Below are 17,890 nucleotides of genomic sequence, written 5' to 3'. Positions count from 1 at the left end.
TGCATCTATTGAGATAATATAGGGATTCTATTCGTGCTTTTGTTGATGTGATGTATCACATTAATTGATTTGTGAATGTCAAACCATCCTGCATACCAGGCATGAATCCAACCTGGTCTGGGTGGATAATCTTTCTAATGTGCTGTTGGATTCTATTGGCTAGAATTTTGTTGAGGATTTTTGCATCGATATTCATTAGTGAAATTAATCTGTAATTCTCTGTTGCATCTTTTTCAGGTTTAGGAATTAAGGTGATGCTGGCTTCATAGAAATAATGTGGAAGGATTCCCTCCCTTTCAATTGTTTTGAATACCTTGAGAAGAATTGGAGTTAGTTCTTCCTTAAATGTCTGGTAGAATTTGATATTGAAGCCATCTGGTTCTGGGCTTTTCTCTATTGAGTGGGCCTTTATTACTGATTCAATTTCCATCTTGGTTATGAGTCTGCAGTTATTCTATGTTTTCATGGCTCAATTTAGGTAGCTTGTACGTGTCCAGGAATGTATCCATTTCTTCCAGGTTTCCCAGTTTGTTGGCATATAGCTCTTTGTAATAATTTCTGATGATTCTTTTTATTTCTGTGGTGTCTTTTGTTACATTTCCTTTTTTATCTCTGATTTTGTTGATTTGGGTCTACTCTATCCTCTTTTTTTTTTTTTTTTTTGGTAAGCTGGGACAATCGGTCAATTTTGTTTATTTTTTCAAAAGTAGTTCTTCCATTTGCTGATGTTTTGTATTGTTTTTTGAATTCAATTTTGTTGATTTCTTCTCTAATTTTAATTAATTTTTTCCTACTAGTTTTGATTTTGGTTTACTGTAGTTTTCTAGATCTTTGAGATGCATTTATAGCTCATTTATTTAGTGCCTTTCCAATTTCTTGATGTAGGCACCTATTGCTATAAACTTTCCTCTCAACACTGCTTTGGCTGTATCCCATAGGTTTTGATAGGTTGTTTTGTCATCTTCATTTGCTTCCAGAAATTTTTTTTATTTCTCTGTTGATTATTCTATAACCCATTATTCATTCAGGAGCATGTTGTTCAGTATCTATGAGTTTGCATATGTTCTAGAGGTGCCTGGGTTGCTGATTTCCAGTTTCACTGCTTTGTTGTCTGAGAAGATGCATGGTATGATTTCTGTTTTTTTGAATTTGCTGAGACTTGCTTTATAGCTTATATGTGGTGAATCCTAGAGAAAGATCCATGCACTGCTGAGAGGAATGTGTATGTGTATTCTGCAACTGTAGGGTGAAAAACTCTGTTGATATCTGTTAGGTACAGTTGGTTATAGTGTCCAATAAATCTGCTTTTTCCTTGCTGAGTTTCTGTCAGTTGATCTGTCCAATGCTGAAAGTGGAGTATTGAAGTGCCTCAATACTACTGTATTGGAGTCTAAGTCTCTCTTGAAATCTCATAACATTTCTTTTCCATATCTAGGTGCCCTGTAATTAGGTGCATATACATTTATAATAATCACAGCTTCCTGTTATATTGATCCCTTAATCATTACATAGTGGCCCTCTTTGTCTCTTTTAAAAGTTTTTGTTTTATAGTCTATTTTGTCTGATATTAGGATGTCTTACACCATCTGTTTTTTGGTTTCTTTTGGTATGGAATATCTTTTTCCATCCTTTCAATTTCAGTCTGCATGCACCTTGTTTGGTGAGATGTGTTTCTTATATGCAGTAAATAGATAGGTTTTGTTTTTAAATGGTTCTGCCAGTCTGTGTTTCTTATCTGGATAGTTGAGACCATTTACATTCAAGGAGACTACTGATAAGTAACAACTTTGCCCTGCCATTTTTCCAAAAATATTCCTATTTTTTACTTTTAATTTCCCATGAACTTTTACTGAGAGATTTTCTTTCTTTACCTTCTTTCGTAGTGATGAGCGTGTTTCTGTGTTTCTGTGTGCAGCACATTCTTAAACATCTTTTGTAGGGCTGGAAGGGTGGTGACAAATTCTATGAATGTCTGATTGTTAGGAAAGGTCTTTATTTCACCTTCATTCATATGTGAGAGCTTTGGAGGGTATAGTCTTCTGGGTTGTCAGTAGTTTTCTCCTAGTACTTGGAATATATCTCACCATTCTTTCCTAGCCTGTAGGGTTTCTGATGAGAAGTCTGCTGTGAGTCTAATCAGAGAAACTCTGAGAGTAATCTCATTTTTCTCTCGTGCACACTTCAGAATCTTTTCTTTATGCTTTACTGTGGTGAGTTTGATTTACTTTATGTTGTGGTGAAGATCTTTTCTGATCATTCTATTAGGTGTTGTACTTCCTGTATTTGGATGTCCCTTTTTTTCTCCAAATTAGGGAACTCTTCTATTACTATTTTACTAATCCTTTCTCTATTTCCACACCTTCATGAACTCCCAGATCCCATATGTTCAGTCATTTGTTAGTATCCTGTAGATTCCCAACGGTGTTTTTTTTTAGTTTTTTTATTTCCTCATCTTGTTTTTGGTTTAACTGTATAATTTCTTGTGTTTTGTCTTCTAAGTCCAAAAGTCTTTCTTCTGCTTTACCAAATCTGTTGTTTCAGGCATTCCACTGCATTTTTATTTGTTGTATTGAATTCTGCATTTCATTTTATTTTTCTTTAAGATCTCAACTTTATGATAAGGGAGCAATTTTCTTTCATGTCCTGTATAGATTTCAGTAGTTCATGCATTTGCTTCTGATTACTTCTATGTAATCTTATCATCATTTTTTAATTCCATTTCTTGCATTTCTTCCATCTCACTATCTTCACAATATAGTATTGAAGTGTTGTGTTCTTTTAGGGGTGTCATGTTATCTTCCTTATTCTTGTTTCTTCAATTGGAGCATTGTTTTTGTTTTTTTGCTGTGATGGCCTTTATCTTTGTACTATGACTCTTTAGATAAGTGTCTGCTTTCAGTGACTATCTAGAGGCTTGTAGTGGGTGCGGTCAGGGAGCTCTTTTAAGTTCTCCAGGTAAAAGGGCACATCTAAGGTACATACCCAGGTTTTGCCTGGTAAATCTCTCCCAATTATTTTATAGGCAAGGTTTATTCTGTTCAGATGAGATCCTCTCCTCAAAGGAGACCAGTGCCTGAGTTCTAGCCCCAGTGGGTATAATATTCATCTGCTCTACCCCTAAGAACACAAAGGATCTGTGCAGTCCTCAGTGTAATTTCAGATACCCCTGCATTGTACACCAGGTAACCATGGAGCCCTGAGCTTGTGGAGTCTCCTACTATAATTCCTAACCACACTGTAATTCCTCCCACGCATCCTCAGTTTTTTTCCATAGTCTTTGCACAGAGGCTTCCCACAGTCACAAGCTCCTAGTCCCCGTTAGTTCTCCCCACCAGAGTCAGGAGTCTCTAGTTTGCTGGTTGCTGGGGGTGGACACAAACTGGTGCATCTGAATGTATGTCCAAATTGGTGCCAGATCTATCTGCTTGTTACAGAATGGCATTCTAAAGTGATTGGGAAAAATGTGTCCCTCCTTTTTCTTTTTTCTCCTCTGGTTTGGCAGGTACACTATCACCCATGGGGCTCCAAACCAGGTTCCTTCTAGGCTCTTCCTGAAACTTTATCACCAGCGGATTGGTTTGCTGTAGTCTGGTATCACCTCACTTTCTAAGACTGGTGCATAGGCTCTCAGCTGCTGGAGTCCTGAGTTGTGGGCATCCACGCCCTCCATGTCAGTCTACCATGTCCCTCTAATTTGTGTTTCCTCTGCTCTTTTCTCTAACTCTTCCATGAGGCTGAACTCTCTCCACTTTTTGTAAACTTTCTTCTCCTGGACTAGATCAGTAAGCTCCTTCCCTGCTACACCATCTTGGGACTCTTCCCTCTCTGCCTTTAAATATATAACTTTTAAAAATTTTAGGGGAATGGTGTTGTGGTGCAGCAGATTAAACACTGCTTGCAGTGCCACCACACCATGTTGGAGTGTTGCTTCAACTTCTTACTGCTCCTCCTCCTATCCAGCTTCCTACTAATATGCCTAGGAAGGCAGCAGAAGATGGTCCAAGGATCTGCGGTCCTGCCATCCATGTTGTTGACCCAGAGGGAATTCCTGGCTTTTATTTGTATCATGTCCCTGACCTGGCTGTTAAGGCCATTTCTGTTTTTCTCTCTGAGACTCTGCCACCGGCTGGATGACTGAACATCTCCTGGATGCCCAACCCCTTTCATGTTGACTCTGCAAGGTATGCTGCTCTCTTCTCAATGGATCTGTGAATAATCAAAATGACTTTTGGGGTGGGCATTTAGTTTAATGGTTAAAATAGCTTCATCCCATACTGGAGTTTGATATCCATCTCTAGCTCCTGATTACACCTAGGGTAGACCCTTGAAACCAAAGTGATTCTGTTCCTGTCAAAGAATAGGAGACCTGGACTGACTTCCAGGTTCCAGGCTTCCACTCAGCCTCATCATAGCCATTGTGGGCACTGGGAGCATGAACCAGCAAATGGGACCTATCTGTCTTTCATATGTCTCTGCTTCTCAAATAGTTTTTTTTTTTTAAACCTGCTTCATGTGTGTGTGTGTGTGTGTGTGTGTGCTCCCTCTGTTCTCTCCTGGGCTTTACTTTCAGTTGGTTTTCTCCTAGGGGGTTTCTATCTTGGTAGGACAAATTGGACAAAGTCCAACAAGAGCCACAAGGGCACTCTTCAGTGTACACCATGGAATGCTACTCAAGAGTTTTTTTAAAAAAATGAATTCCTGTTGTATGCAAAAAAATGGATGAAACTGGAAAACATCATGCTTAATTAAATAAGCCAGTCCCCAATATACAAATGCCTTATGTTCTCCCTCATCTGTGTAACTAACAGAGCACCTAAAGGTAATCTATAATAGTGAAATTGATACTATGAGATGCAATGACTTTGAACAGCCCTTGTTTTTTTCCATTTTTTTTTATTTTCCATACTATTTGTTGAATGTTTTACTTAGTATAGAGTTAATTAGATGGGTATAAAGTTAAATGAAATAGACCTTAGTAAAAAATTAGGAATGGGACTGAGAGGGAAGAGAAAGAGTGGTAGGAGTGTGGGTGGCAGAATGGGTATGGTGACATAAATCACTGTGTTCCTGAAGTTGGAATTATGAAATGCATGAAGTTTGTATTCTTTAAATAAGAGATTCTGGGAAGAAAACAGGTTTCCTGGGAGAGCCACAGCTGCTGCTCACAGGCAGGCACTTAAGCATCAGGCATCTGCCAGGATAATGAAGCATCCTGTGAAAAGCACAGTGTAAACCTCCATGACCACCTCACCTGCAGACCTGTCAGGGCGGGCTACAGTTTACAGCCACCCTCCAGAGAGCCCTCAAGACCAAATTACTGGCATATTCAACAAATATCAACCATTTCTATAAGGAACAGCTGCACTGAATAGTTAGCCCTACTTATTGAAGATGATACAGTGTTGATGATGATAGAGATATCTGACATTTTGAGTGCTTTCATAATCAAAGGCTGGATGTTACCCAAGTGCCCTGGGCCAATGACCTTTACACCATTGCTTCTACTTAGAAACCACTGTTTGAGTGAGAATTTAGAGCAGCTCCATTAGGTAGGAGGCCTCCAGCCAGTGTGGTAACTACCCAGGTGACTTGTTTCAACTCAGTGACCATCTAAATACTTACGAGATTCTTTTCCAACAGGCAGCAAGCAGGGGATGAAGGAAGGTACAAGAAATAAATTTTAAGTGGCCCAACATATTTACCTGATGGCAGTTCTGGTTGATGATTTCATAGGAAATTGAATTGAAACTATTGAGGATTATAAATTTGTTATATGCAGAATAATATGCAAACACAACAATTTATGGCTGGTCAGTAGAAGTTATGCAGATATGTTCAAGTAAAGAAAATGAAAGGCATTCTTATTTCTTATAAGTTAAATATAGGCTTAATGCATACTCTTTGTAATGAGCATGAATTAGAGTAAAGCAAAGTCTCATTCACTTTATGGCAATGTATTTTAAAGGTATAAAACAAAGAAGTTGTCACTGCTATGTAGTAAAAACATATCTTTTTTAGCACTCTGGTTTCTGTTTTTGAATAGTAATATATATATATATATATCAAGTAGAATTTTAAAACACAAATGAGCTTAATACATGTGAATTATATAGAATTTTTTTTAAAAAAAAGGCAAAAAAACTGATATTATGTATGTTTTTCTTTTTTGAAAATATGTTAATGATATGATGCTTTCTTCTCATCCCTCATTAAGGATTGACGTCTCTCATCTCTTCTCTTGGGATTTGTAGCAGCAGACATCCTAAACCAAAATCAATCAAAAGAGCAAACAAGTACAACAGCAGAAGTAATTTCTTGATTACTCACCCGAGAGAGAAATCTGACTTTAACGTCATCATATAAGATGGGACAGTTCAACAATTCAATAATGACTCTGTCAGTTTCGACATCATGAAATATCTGTGAATGAATACATGAAATTCAGAACTAAAAATCTAGCTGCTGATGGGATCTGCAAAATTGAAATGGTTTTCACTTATCCAGCCTTTCTGTATTTATCAAGTACTCATAGCCTTATAGAAAACTCACTATATATATTAATAAATATAAACTGTTGGGGATGACACTGTGGCATAGCCAGGAAAGCCACCACCTGTGGTGCCGGCATCCCATATGGGTGCCGGTTCAAGTCCCGGTTCTCCATTTCTGAGCCAGCTCTTTGCGATGGTCTGGGAAAGCAGTGGAGGATGGCCCAAGTCTTTGGGTACAGGGTCTCTGGGGAGACCCAGAGGAAGCTCTTCGCTCCTGTCTTCGGATTGGCGCAGGTTGGCATTTACAGTTCCTAGGCTCATGAAAGAAGCTTTCTTATTGTTCCACAAAAGTCCTTATATAGTCTTAGGGATCACTTAAACATTTTACAAACCATTGACTACTAGGGTCCCATTGCTTTGGGTAAAGGGGCTCCTCTTTCATCCATATGCTTGCATAGTTTCTCATAGTGCTAACCCACAGAACCATTAAGTTAGAATCATCTGGAGCATTGCTAAAACTACAGATAGCTGAGACCTGTTCCAGATTTCCTGAATCATACCTTGGAGGCACAGATGATGAATTTGCATCTTTACAAACTCCTGGGAGATTTTCTTGTGCACTACAATTTGAAATTTCAGTGCTGGACAGTAAAAGGTAAAATGACCAAGAGGAAAAAATATGGCTAAAAATAATAATACTCTGAAATTTATTTTGACAGGCAGAGTGGACAGTGAGAGAGAGACAGAGAAAGGTCTTCCTTTTATCCGTTGGTTCACCCCACAATGGCTGCTGAGGCTGGTGCGCTATGGCCGGCGCACTGCGCTGATCCACAGCCAGGAGCCAGGTGCTACTCCTGGTCTCCCATGTGGATGCACAGCCCAAGCACTTGGGCCATCCTCCACTGCCTTCCTGGGCCCCAGCAGAGAGCTGGAATGGAATAGGAGCGACCGGGACAGAATCTGGTGCCCTGACCGGGACTAGAACCCGGTGTGCTGGTGCCACAGGCAGAGGATTAGCCTATTGAGCTGTGGTGCTGGCCATAATCTGAAATTAAAATCTTGATAGATTACTGGTTATATGCTCAACATTTGTGGGAACCTGAATGGCAAAGCCACAATTTAAAATGATATATATTTTAGAAAATACCCTGAACAAACCTTTTTTTTTTAAAGCAATTTGGTTATTTTAGCTCTGGTTTACACCCAAACTCTTGGTTTCCATGTTGGGTAATAACTACAAAGCAACATAACATCTCCTTTGTGGTGAGTGATGGTTTGGGAAGGCCAACATGCTGATTTAAACGTGAGCTTTAAAACAAACTTCAGAATTTTTACTTCATAAGCTTTCTCTTACCTTACAGTTCTTAGAAGATGAGCATGAAAAGACTGTCTGTTGCATTGTTATAATTTGAATTTTTAGGTCACTTCCATCACCTTTCCCAACACCTTTATAAAATTAAAAAGATAGGCACACTAATGAGGAAACAGTAAAATATTCTAGCTGGTTCAAAGTATCACACACTGACAGGCAGATAGTAAATGATGCAGTGAACCTACAGCTAGATGCAAATGGGTCAGTAACCAATTGCAATCCACTGAGCATATCCAGGTTTCATTTCTTTGTACAAAAGTTGTTTGCATTTTCACTTTTCTACAACTTACAAAGTAGTTGAAGAGCTCAAAGACAATGAAAGGTGAAGATAATCCTAGAAAGCATGTAGTAACAGATAAGACATCACCCATTTCAAAGCCTCTCATTCTTTTTCCTCTCACTCTCCCCAGCTCCTCTCTCTTGTTGTCACAACCATTTGAAAGACTATTTTTATTCCAAAATCAGGCTGATCCCAGTAGGTCTCGCCTGGTTATCTACAATTTTAACTTGCCCAACTGGCCTCTCTGAGTCATTCTAAAAGCTAAGACACATGGAAAGCCGAAACCTAGGGTCATGAAACCTCATATTCCTGTTTTTTTTTTTTAAATTATCTATTTATTTATTGTAAATGCAGAGTTACAGAGAGAGAGTGAGAGACAGAGAAAGATCTTCCATCTACTGGTCCACTTCTTCAAAATGGCCACAATACTCATGGGTGGGCCATGCTAAGGCTGCACCCAGATCTCCATCTGAGTCTCACACTTAGCTGCCAGGGACCCAAGCACTCAGGCCAACCTCTGCTGTCCTCCCAGGTGCTCCCACAGGGAGCTGGATTTGGACAAGCACTTACATGGATTGCTGACATTGTTGGCAATAGCTTAACCTTCTGTGCCACAATGCTGGCCCCTGAGATTGAGGTTTTTAAATCCTCTATTTTATGTTAGTCTGAAAGAAGGAAATCATGCCCATAAAATTCCACATGACTTCACATCCACTAACTACTATTATAAATCTGGGCTACTTCTTCTGTTTTCCAGATCTCCACCGTACACTTGTAAGCAGTGTCTCTACAGGATTTAAATAAAATCTAAAATAGTATTTTTGAAAGCTTTTATTTAATAAATATAAATTTCATAGGTACAACTTTTTTTGTATAGTAGTTACTCCCCCCCACCTGCCCTCCTACCCTCACTCCCATCCCAGCAACTACTCCTTCTCCCATCTCATTCTTCAATAAGATTCATTTTTAACTCTCTTTATATACAGAAGATCAACTCTATACTAAGTAAAGATTTCAACAGTTTGCACCCACACAGACACACAAGGTATAAAGTACTGTTTGAAGACCAGTTTTATCATTAATTCTCACAGTACAACTCATTAAGTACAGAGGTCCTACATGGGGAGCAAGTGAGCAGTGACTCCTGTGGTTGATTTAACAACTGACACTCTTATTTATGATGTCAGTGATAATCCAAGCCTTTGTCATGAGCTGCCAAGGCTATGGAAGCCTTTTGAATCCACAAACTCTGACATTATTTAGACAAAGCAATAATCAAAGTGGAAGTTCTCTCCTCTCTTCAGAGAAAGGTAACTCCTTCTTTGATGGTCCCTTCTTTCCACTGGGATCTATCACAGAAACCTTTCATGTGGGCCATTTTTTGCCACAGTGTCTTGGCTTTCCATGCCTGAAATGCTCTCATGGGCTTTTTAGCCAGATCTGAATGCCTAAAGGTATGATTCTGAGGCCAGAGTGCTGTTTAGGCTTTGAGTTTTGAGAAACTATTCTCATTGTTCCTTTGAGAGATGGGTGTTAAAACTTCATTAGGCTAAAATGCCCATTGACTTCCCTGAAATTGTTTAATACTCACCAAGATTTCTTTAGATACCCTAGAGTAAAGCTCATATGTATATAGCCACAAGCAAATCTTCCCAAAGATCTTTCCAAAGAATGGGAACATTGTCACTTCTGCCCAGTTTTTCAATTATACATAAAACACTTACTATGAATTGAATGAATGATGATTTTGTTTGGCTGGAGGATTTTTCTGGGTGGGAGAGTCCAGTGGTGGAGACGCTTCACCTTTTCAAAGTAGCCTACATATCTATGCTGCAAAGCAACAGAAGCTTCAAGTTAGATGGAGATGAAAAGCTGAAAGTCAGAAATTCCTATTGTGAGGGCAGGGCATAGAGCTTTGTAAGGGCAGCAAGATATTAAGGAACACTTGCTGGATTCTGTTATAAAACAGGGTATTTTTTATGTTTGTGGCATTATAACTGCCTTAGGAAACAATATTCCTCCTTTATTTATTTTTTTATTTTTTGAGAGGCAGAGTGGACAGTGAGAGAGAGAGACAGAGAGAAAGGTCTTCCTTTTGCCGTTGGTTCACCCTCCAATGGCCACCGCAGCCGGCGCGCTGCGGCCGGCGCACAGCGCCGATCCGATGGCAGGAGCCAGGAGCCAGGTGCTTTTCCTGGTCTCCCATGGGGTGCAGGGCCCAAGCACCTGGGCCATCCTCCACTGCACTCCCTGGCCACAGCAGAGAGCTGGCCTGGAAGAGGGGCAACCGGGACAGAATCCGGCGCCCCAACCGGGACTAGAACCCGGTGTGCCAGCGCCGCAAGGTGGAGGATTAGCCTAGTGAACCACGGCGCCGGCCTCTTAGGAAACAATATTGAACTAAGTGCTATGGGAGGAAACCAGGAAGGAGTCAGGTCTGGCTTATAGGTTGATCATAATTATGATTGTACAACATATTGATGTGTGGATAGAAGCAAGGTTGTGACTGAGTTACAGGAAGCTTTGTGATTGGGTGAAGAATTATCACTTGACATAAAGGAACCTCTGCCCCGGGGCCTTGCTAACAGAACTCTCAGATCTGAAGTCTGCAAGTGAGTCCTTCTATTGCTACCCCAGTGAATCAGAAGATATTCAGGTGTGGCATATGGCGTGCTAGTTCTGGACTAAAGTCTGGGAGACTGTGCATGACTACAGGAGAAATGGAGAAAAGGAGATGTATGGAGAGAGTCAGGGAAAGAGCTACATTTCACATACCCTTGACTCCTGCCACCAGATTCATGGCATGAGGACACAGTGTTGAAAAGCTGGGAAATGCAAAGGGTCTAACTGTGTTAGAGTATGGGATATGTGACAGCACTTAGTGGAGAACATTTGAAAAATCCAACTGTAGATCTTGAGAGCCAGATTATAGTTGCCATGGCAACAAGGAGCCACCATGGATTTTGGGCATGGAAATGGTGTGATTAAAGATGGACTTCAGTAAGTTGGTATATTACTTTCAGACTATGGTATGTGTGTGTGTGTGTGTGTGTCTTGGTTTTTTTGGCTTAGGTATGGGAGAAAAGTATTAGTGGGTAAGGCTGAATTCTTTTATCTAACGAAAGACCTAGGGCGGGCAGTTACCATGTGCTGCTTTCAAAGCCCAGAGTAGCTATTCAGTTGCCATCACTTCAGTCAAAGAAAATCTCTCATTCACAGCTACATTCACATCTCCCTAAGAATTCTCAACCAGCTCTCATTTTGGTTTTAGGGGAACAATACAGAAGAGAAGCTGTCCACAGAATGGACTAAACTGGGCTTCAGAGTTTGAAAGATCCAGACTTCAGTACTTGGTTCCAGTGGTTAATTTCTCTGAACTTCAATTTCATAATCTATAAAATGGGATTCATAATAGCACCTACTCATGGAGTTATTGAGAATATTAAATGAGGAAATGAAGATAAAGTCCTTAGCATGTCTCAACAAAATCTAGACTGTTGTTAACTCCATCAGATAAATGCTTTGATTTCTGCAATAAACAAATCACAAGGAATAAAAATAGTTGGGAAACAGAAATGGAAAGAGACCTAAGAGAAGTGGTGTTTAAATGAAATGTCTGGGCCTTCTTTTATCCTAACTGAAACAGAGTTTTCTAAGATACTTAGGCAATTGTGAAAATTTAAAAATAAGCTAGAAATTTGAAATTGTTAACTAAGATTTGTTAAGGCATACCATTTTTAGATATGCTAAATGGTAGTAAGAGTTTTGGGTTCTTCTTGAGACCTTATGTTAAATGTCATATCAAAATATTTGTGGGACAAAATGATCTGATGTCTGTAATTTGCTTCAGAATAATCCAGGTTTTGGGAAAGACAGCGTGGAGTAGGGTTGAGGAGTTTGAATAGAGAGAGGAGGGAATGAATAAAACATGATTGGTTGGTTATGGGATAAAGTGATCACTGAAGTTGCACAATGAGTATAAAGGGATTTATTGTATAATTCTCTTTTTTGTATATGTTTGAAAATTTTCATAATCTTTTTAAAGCAAAAAAATTTAGCAATCTCCATGTGAATGTTAGGATTGTTAAATGAGATACTTGTAAGTAGAGAATTGTTTGGTAGTTTTTTTTTTTTAATTTATGTATTATTTATTTGAAAGCCAGTGTCACAGAGAGGCAAAGGCACAGAGAAAGAGTTCTTCCATTGGCTCATCCACTCCAAATGGCTGGAGCTGGGTCGATGGGTGATCAGGAGCCAGGATCCTCTTTCCAGTCTCCCATGGGAGTGCAGGGGCCCAAACACTTGGGCCATATTCTGCTGCTTTCCCAGGCCACATCAGAGAGCCACATCAGAAGAAGAAATGTAAGGACCCAAACTGGTGCCCATAAGGGATGATGTCACCACAGGCAGCAACCCCACCTGCTAGGCCACAGCACCAGTCCCATAATAGAGGTTTTGAAAAATGTTTATTATCCTTTTTTTTCACCATCAAAATATAGTTTCTCCCTTTCCCTCCCCCTCCACTCCCACATGGAAGTCATCCAGAAGTAGTTCTTGTGATGTTCTATGAGGGCTGAATTCCCCTGAGAGGGGCTTGTGGAAAAACTCAGTTCCTCCTCGACAGCGAAATCAAAGGCAACTGACTTTTAGATAACCTTTAGGAGTCTGGAATCTTAGGTATTAGACTTGTCTATTACAGGAAAGTAATCAACTCCTGAACTCTATACACAACCACAAATATCAAATATTTTAGAGAGGACCCACTGCTCCTCAAGCCTGGGCAGCCACTGAGGTGCAGCTTTTGGTCCTGAGGAGGAGTTAAAGCCTGCTGCAGGGCACCCAAGGGCCACTGCCTGACATCCAGCAGAGAAGAGTCTAAAGTGAAACCATGTGTCAGGGGCTAATCTTAACCCACTCCTCCCAAAGAAGTATCCCCTTTAAAATGAAAACTTACTTGAGAGGGAGTTTCCACTCCGTGATATTTGGTGCTGGTGGTTTGATCTATTCGTTGATGTCCAAAGAATGAAAGACTATCCTATAGAAAAAGAAGCAACATAACAATGGTTCATCTGCAACCTTCCCTTTCCCATAGTAGATGTTTTTTAAGTTTCTAAGGACACATTATTTCCTTAAGGGAGCATTCTTTGAGGAGAGGTTGCTCAAAATAACAGTATTAAAAAGGCCACATCAAAGATATATCTTCTTTGATTATTCCTACATGCATAGTATTTCAGAACTGGAAAACCCTTGGAAACCATTTGGTCCAACACTTCTTCCTACACTTCCAATATACAAATGAGAAGACTGAGACCAAAAGAAAAACAAACAACCTGCTCTGGAGACAATGTGGCCAGTTGGATGCAGCACTAGTCCATGGCCCTCAGCCTAGGGCCCTGGACGATAATATTAATTTTTAGAAAAAATTGAAACTCTATGAGATCCCATTGGAAAGAATGGGCCATCAAAGAAGGAGGTACTTTTCTCTGAAGAGAGGAGAGAACTTCCACTTTGATTATGGCCTTGTCTAAATAAGGTCAGAATTTGTGGACTCAAAAGGCTTCCGTAATCTAGCCACATATCAAGGCTATCAGTTTTTGAATCTTTTCAAAAAGAAGACATTGATTATATTGGACCATTTTATTTTCTTATTATATACCATTTACATGATTATAGTGTTAAGTCTTAGGTCTTATGTCTTTGGGCAGAAAAGTGTACCAGTTATTTTAAATAAAATTTTCCCTGTCGTTGAAGCTCAGTACCTAAGTGTGTTGATGCCACAAAAGAAAATACTTTGATTTGCATTACTTGAATACTTGAAAACTGAAATTGATAAGATATATTATGTAATGAATTAGGATTTTATTTCTGGATAAAATTAGTAATAAAATAAAGATTTGAAGTACTTAAATGTTGAAAATAAAATTTTTTTTTTAAAAAAAGGCTTCCATAGCCTTGGCAGCTTATGACAAGAGCCTTGGGTGATTACTGATGTCATAAATAAGAGTGTCAATTGTTAAATCAACAATGGGAGTCACTGTGCACTTAATCCCTGTGTAGGATCTCTGTCCTTAATGTGTTGTACATTGCGAATTAACGGTAAAACTAATACTCAAACAGTACTTTATACTTTGTGTTTCTGTGTGGGTGCCAACTGTTGAAATCTTTACTTAGTATATACTAAGTTGATCTTCTGTACATAAAGATAATTGAAAATGAATCTTGATGAAGAATGGGTTGGGAGAGGGAGTGGGAGATGGGATGGTTGCAGGTGGGAGGGAGGTTATGGGGGAAAAAGCTGCTATAATCTGGCCAGTGCCCTGGCTCACTAGGCTAATCATCTGCATGCGGCACTGGCACCCCAGGTTCTAGTCCCATTCGGGGCGCCGGATTCTGTCCCGGTTGCTCCTCTTCCAGTCCAGCTCTCTGCTGTGGCCCGGGGGTGCAGTAGAGGATGGCCCAAGTCCTTGGGCCCTGCACGCACATGGGAGACCAGGAAGAAGCACCTGGCTCCTGGCTTTGGACCAGTGCAGCGTGCCGGCCGCAATGCGCCGGCCATAGCGGCCACTTGGGGGGTGAACCAATGGAAAAAGGAAGACTTTTCTCTCTGTCTCTCTCTCTCTCTTACTGTCTAACTCTGCCTGTCAAAAAAATATAATAATAAGAAGAAAGCTGCTATAATCCAAAAGTTGTACTTTCAAAATTTATTAAATAAGTTTAAAAATTATTAAAATAAAGAAAATAATTTGTCAGATGGAAAAAATTGAAACTCTAATCCACATTAATAAACACAGGAGACAGACAAGCACACACATAGACACACACACAGACACACACATCAAACATTGATATTTTCTGTCTCCATTTTAGTAAGGAAATGCTACACATTAAGTTGCTTTTACAACTCACTGAAAAATAATGTTTGACGTAATGTCCTCGAACACTTACTTTAAAACATGTGTATCTTAACTTATACAGACAAAAGTGGCTAGATTAGAGGGCTGGCTGTTGTGCATAACCCTCAGCTTGTCTTCTCTCTACTGCAGACCAGCAGACCAGAGCTGCTGGAAGTATGTGCGTAAGTGGCAGCTTCCCAACAATATCATGGCAGAAAATGAACGCTGCTTAAGACATGGGAGCAACTCACCTTGTTTTCTCAGCAGTTTCTATGTGTTACAGGTATTATGTCTATTGACTATGCAAAAATAATAATTAACCATTAGAGACTCAGTGGGAAAGCAAGACCCATTATCTATTTTTAGCATATTCAAGGGTAGCCAAGGTCCTCTGGAAAACTCATCTAATTAATCTTGATATTATCCCCATGAGGAAGGAAGAAGTCTCCCTAGTGGCAAGGATGCATCTCTTTTCCTGCAGTGCTCTGCATTTGTATAGTATGGCTTTTCTTACCTCACTAATCCTGCCCCTACTGGGACCCACCTGTATTTAAAAGGTTAATAGTATATACATCATGGCTTTTTAAAAAATTATTCTTATTTTTAAAATATTGCATTACAATTACCTTAACTACTGAGATTTTTGATATTCCCTTAAATTTTGTGCCTCACAAATTTCCCCCTAGTCCTGGTCCAGAGTAAGAAGTAGTCATTTATTAATGTCATAGTGGATATGAAACAAAGGAGGAGCCAAAAAATACTTTCTAATGACAACCTCCCAGTTACAGTTTCACTTAACCATAGGACTCAGAGAGTCACTGTAACATCCTAGCAGTGATGTTTCAGAACTAGCAATATCAGGCAGCACAAGACAGAGTGTGGCAACATCCTTCATACCTCTGCAGTACCAAAGAGCTGATTAGCAATGAGACAAACACAGACCATGGTCCCAGTTCTCCCTAAAAAAGAAAAGAAGTTAAAGAAGCCAGTTCATGGTAGAACTTAGTATGAAAATACAGAAGTTTCCAGAGTGTGTTTTGGATTGACTTTTATATACCCTGAATGTGCTTGTTTAACCAAAATATTTAAGTTCAGTAATAGCCAAGATATTTCACTGTTTTGTGGTTGAATCTTTAAGTTCCCCCATTTCATTTTTTAAAATTCCAATAAATAAGGTGCTGGTGCTGTGGTGCAGTCAGTAAAGCCACTGCCTGCTGGTGTTGACATGTCATACGGGTTTGGGTCCCAGCTGCTCTACTTTGATCTAGCTCTCTGATAATGAGCCTGGGCCCTTGCATCCATGTGGGAAATCCAGAAGAAGCCCTGCCTCCTGGCTTTCGAACTGCCCAGCTCTGGCCATTTCAACTAAATGGAGAGTGAACCAGTGGATAGAAGACCTCTCTTTCTGTCTCTCCCTCTATCTGTAACTCTGCCTCTCAAATAAATAAAACTTAAAAAAAATTCTATATTTTAAAACTTACTCATATTGTGTGATAGTAAGATGAATCTGTTTTATACTTTAATATACCTTTTGAATTTATTTAGAAAAAAAGAAAAAGTGCTATTACCTTTGCCGCCTTTGCAGTGAATCACTACGACATTTTCCTTGTCTTGAGCCAGCCACATATTTACTTCTTTGGCAAACACCACCATCTCACTGATTTTAAAAGTAAGACTTTTAGCTGAATTAAAATATTCCCCATAGAATAAAGCCCAATGCGTTTAACCCTCTTCTGACAGCCAGTGTGGCATAAAACTTACCTGAGAGTAGGGACGTTATGATCATCAATCATGATTCTTTGGACTCTGTTATGAAAATATTCAGGATCGTAAGCTTTTTCACCTAAAATAAATCATACAGATGTCATACCTTCATACCTAATAACAATAAATGATGAAGTTACGAATAAGTTAAAGTTTTCTTTTGGAAGTTCCTTATCCACTCTCAAAAACAGCTGAGTGGCTCTAACTGCTCTAAAACTAACTTAAGGGTCTCAAAAACATAAGAATATTAGTGACTTATCCATTTCAGGTGATCTAAATCCAACTGATTTTTTTGTTCAACAGGCTTTACTTTAGCTTTATAGCAGACTATCATTATACTATTGTAGGGTATTCGGAAAAAATGGAGCAAAGGCAATGTAACTGGCCAAAATGCTTTCCCTCTGAAAATGTCCACTTAATAAACAAATAGAGGAAAAAATCAGGAGAGACAAAAGTTATAACCTAGGGATATAATTTGTTAATTTTCTTTAAATGTTTTAGTTTCCTTTTTTATAATTTTTATCCACTCTATAACCACAGGCGTAATTCACTACTAACCATAATATTCAACAAGTAAAAAGTGAGAAGACCACAGTTCCACAGGAGTATAAACAAAGGCTAAAAATGACAATCTTCCCCACCCCACCCCCACCTACTTAGTTGTTTTGAGAAAATTCTTTTTTTTTTTGGTCTGTGTCCTCTATGCAGTGTGCCACAGAAAAATAGGAAAATAGAAAGTCTTCTTAACCCTGAAACCACTGGAGTGGATCATCCCTAATATGGTTCACCTCAACTTCTGCCTCCTAGGTTCTAACAGGCCTGCTTCTGTTGTAGGGCACTCTGTGCTGCTGAGCTCAATTTTCCTATTAAATGTACCTGAGCAAGATCAATATTTTTGAGCTCACTCTCCTCACTACCACCAAGTCTTATGATTAAATGACAAGTAGAAATGAAATTGTCTTCCAATATACAGAATTGTTTCTATCTATAGTAGCAAAATATCAAGTCATGTACATACTGCACAGATTGTAGACTCGGTAGTGGTTTGGATGTTTGGTATCCAGGAACTTCACAACTTCCTAAAAGAGAC

The 17,890-nt window shown here is 39.3% G+C and overlaps 2 protein-coding genes across 10 annotated transcripts in view; one reads left to right on the top strand and one right to left on the bottom strand.

The window, feature by feature from the left end:
- The window catches only part of LOC138843801 (uncharacterized), an 83,901-nt gene extending 69,074 nt beyond the window's left edge, over window positions 1–14,827 (top strand). For 6 of the 9 annotated variants that reach the window (XM_070048846.1, XM_070048849.1, XM_070048844.1 and 3 more), the window contains exon 6: window positions 6,215–14,827. In XM_070048846.1, coding sequence (XP_069904947.1) covers window positions 6,215–6,363 — 149 coding nt within the window. In that variant the 3' untranslated portion in view covers window positions 6,364–14,827. The remainder of the gene's footprint in view (window positions 1–6,214) is intronic. The other 3 variants (XM_070048851.1, XM_070048852.1, XM_070048850.1) reach the window with 1 other exon arrangement.
- The window catches only part of LOC103352135 (phosphatidylinositol 3,4,5-trisphosphate 3-phosphatase TPTE2), a 66,353-nt gene that overhangs the window by 10,569 nt on the left and 37,894 nt on the right, over window positions 1–17,890 (bottom strand). The window contains exons 18-25 of the mRNA XM_017350319.3: window positions 17,819–17,879; window positions 16,798–16,879; window positions 16,605–16,693; window positions 15,934–15,995; window positions 13,098–13,178; window positions 9,868–9,973; window positions 7,846–7,937; window positions 6,328–6,420 (exon numbers count right to left, since the gene is read on the bottom strand). Of these exons, the coding sequence (XP_017205808.2) occupies window positions 6,328–6,420; window positions 7,846–7,937; window positions 9,868–9,973; window positions 13,098–13,178; window positions 15,934–15,995; window positions 16,605–16,693; window positions 16,798–16,879; window positions 17,819–17,879 (666 nt within the window). The remainder of the gene's footprint in view (window positions 1–6,327; window positions 6,421–7,845; window positions 7,938–9,867; window positions 9,974–13,097; window positions 13,179–15,933; window positions 15,996–16,604; window positions 16,694–16,797; window positions 16,880–17,818; window positions 17,880–17,890) is intronic.

Source organism: Oryctolagus cuniculus, chromosome 9 (genome assembly GCF_964237555.1).
Source record: "Oryctolagus cuniculus chromosome 9, mOryCun1.1, whole genome shotgun sequence".
NCBI lineage: Eukaryota > Metazoa > Chordata > Mammalia > Lagomorpha > Leporidae > Oryctolagus > Oryctolagus cuniculus.
This window is presented reverse-complemented; position numbering and strand designations above follow the sequence as displayed.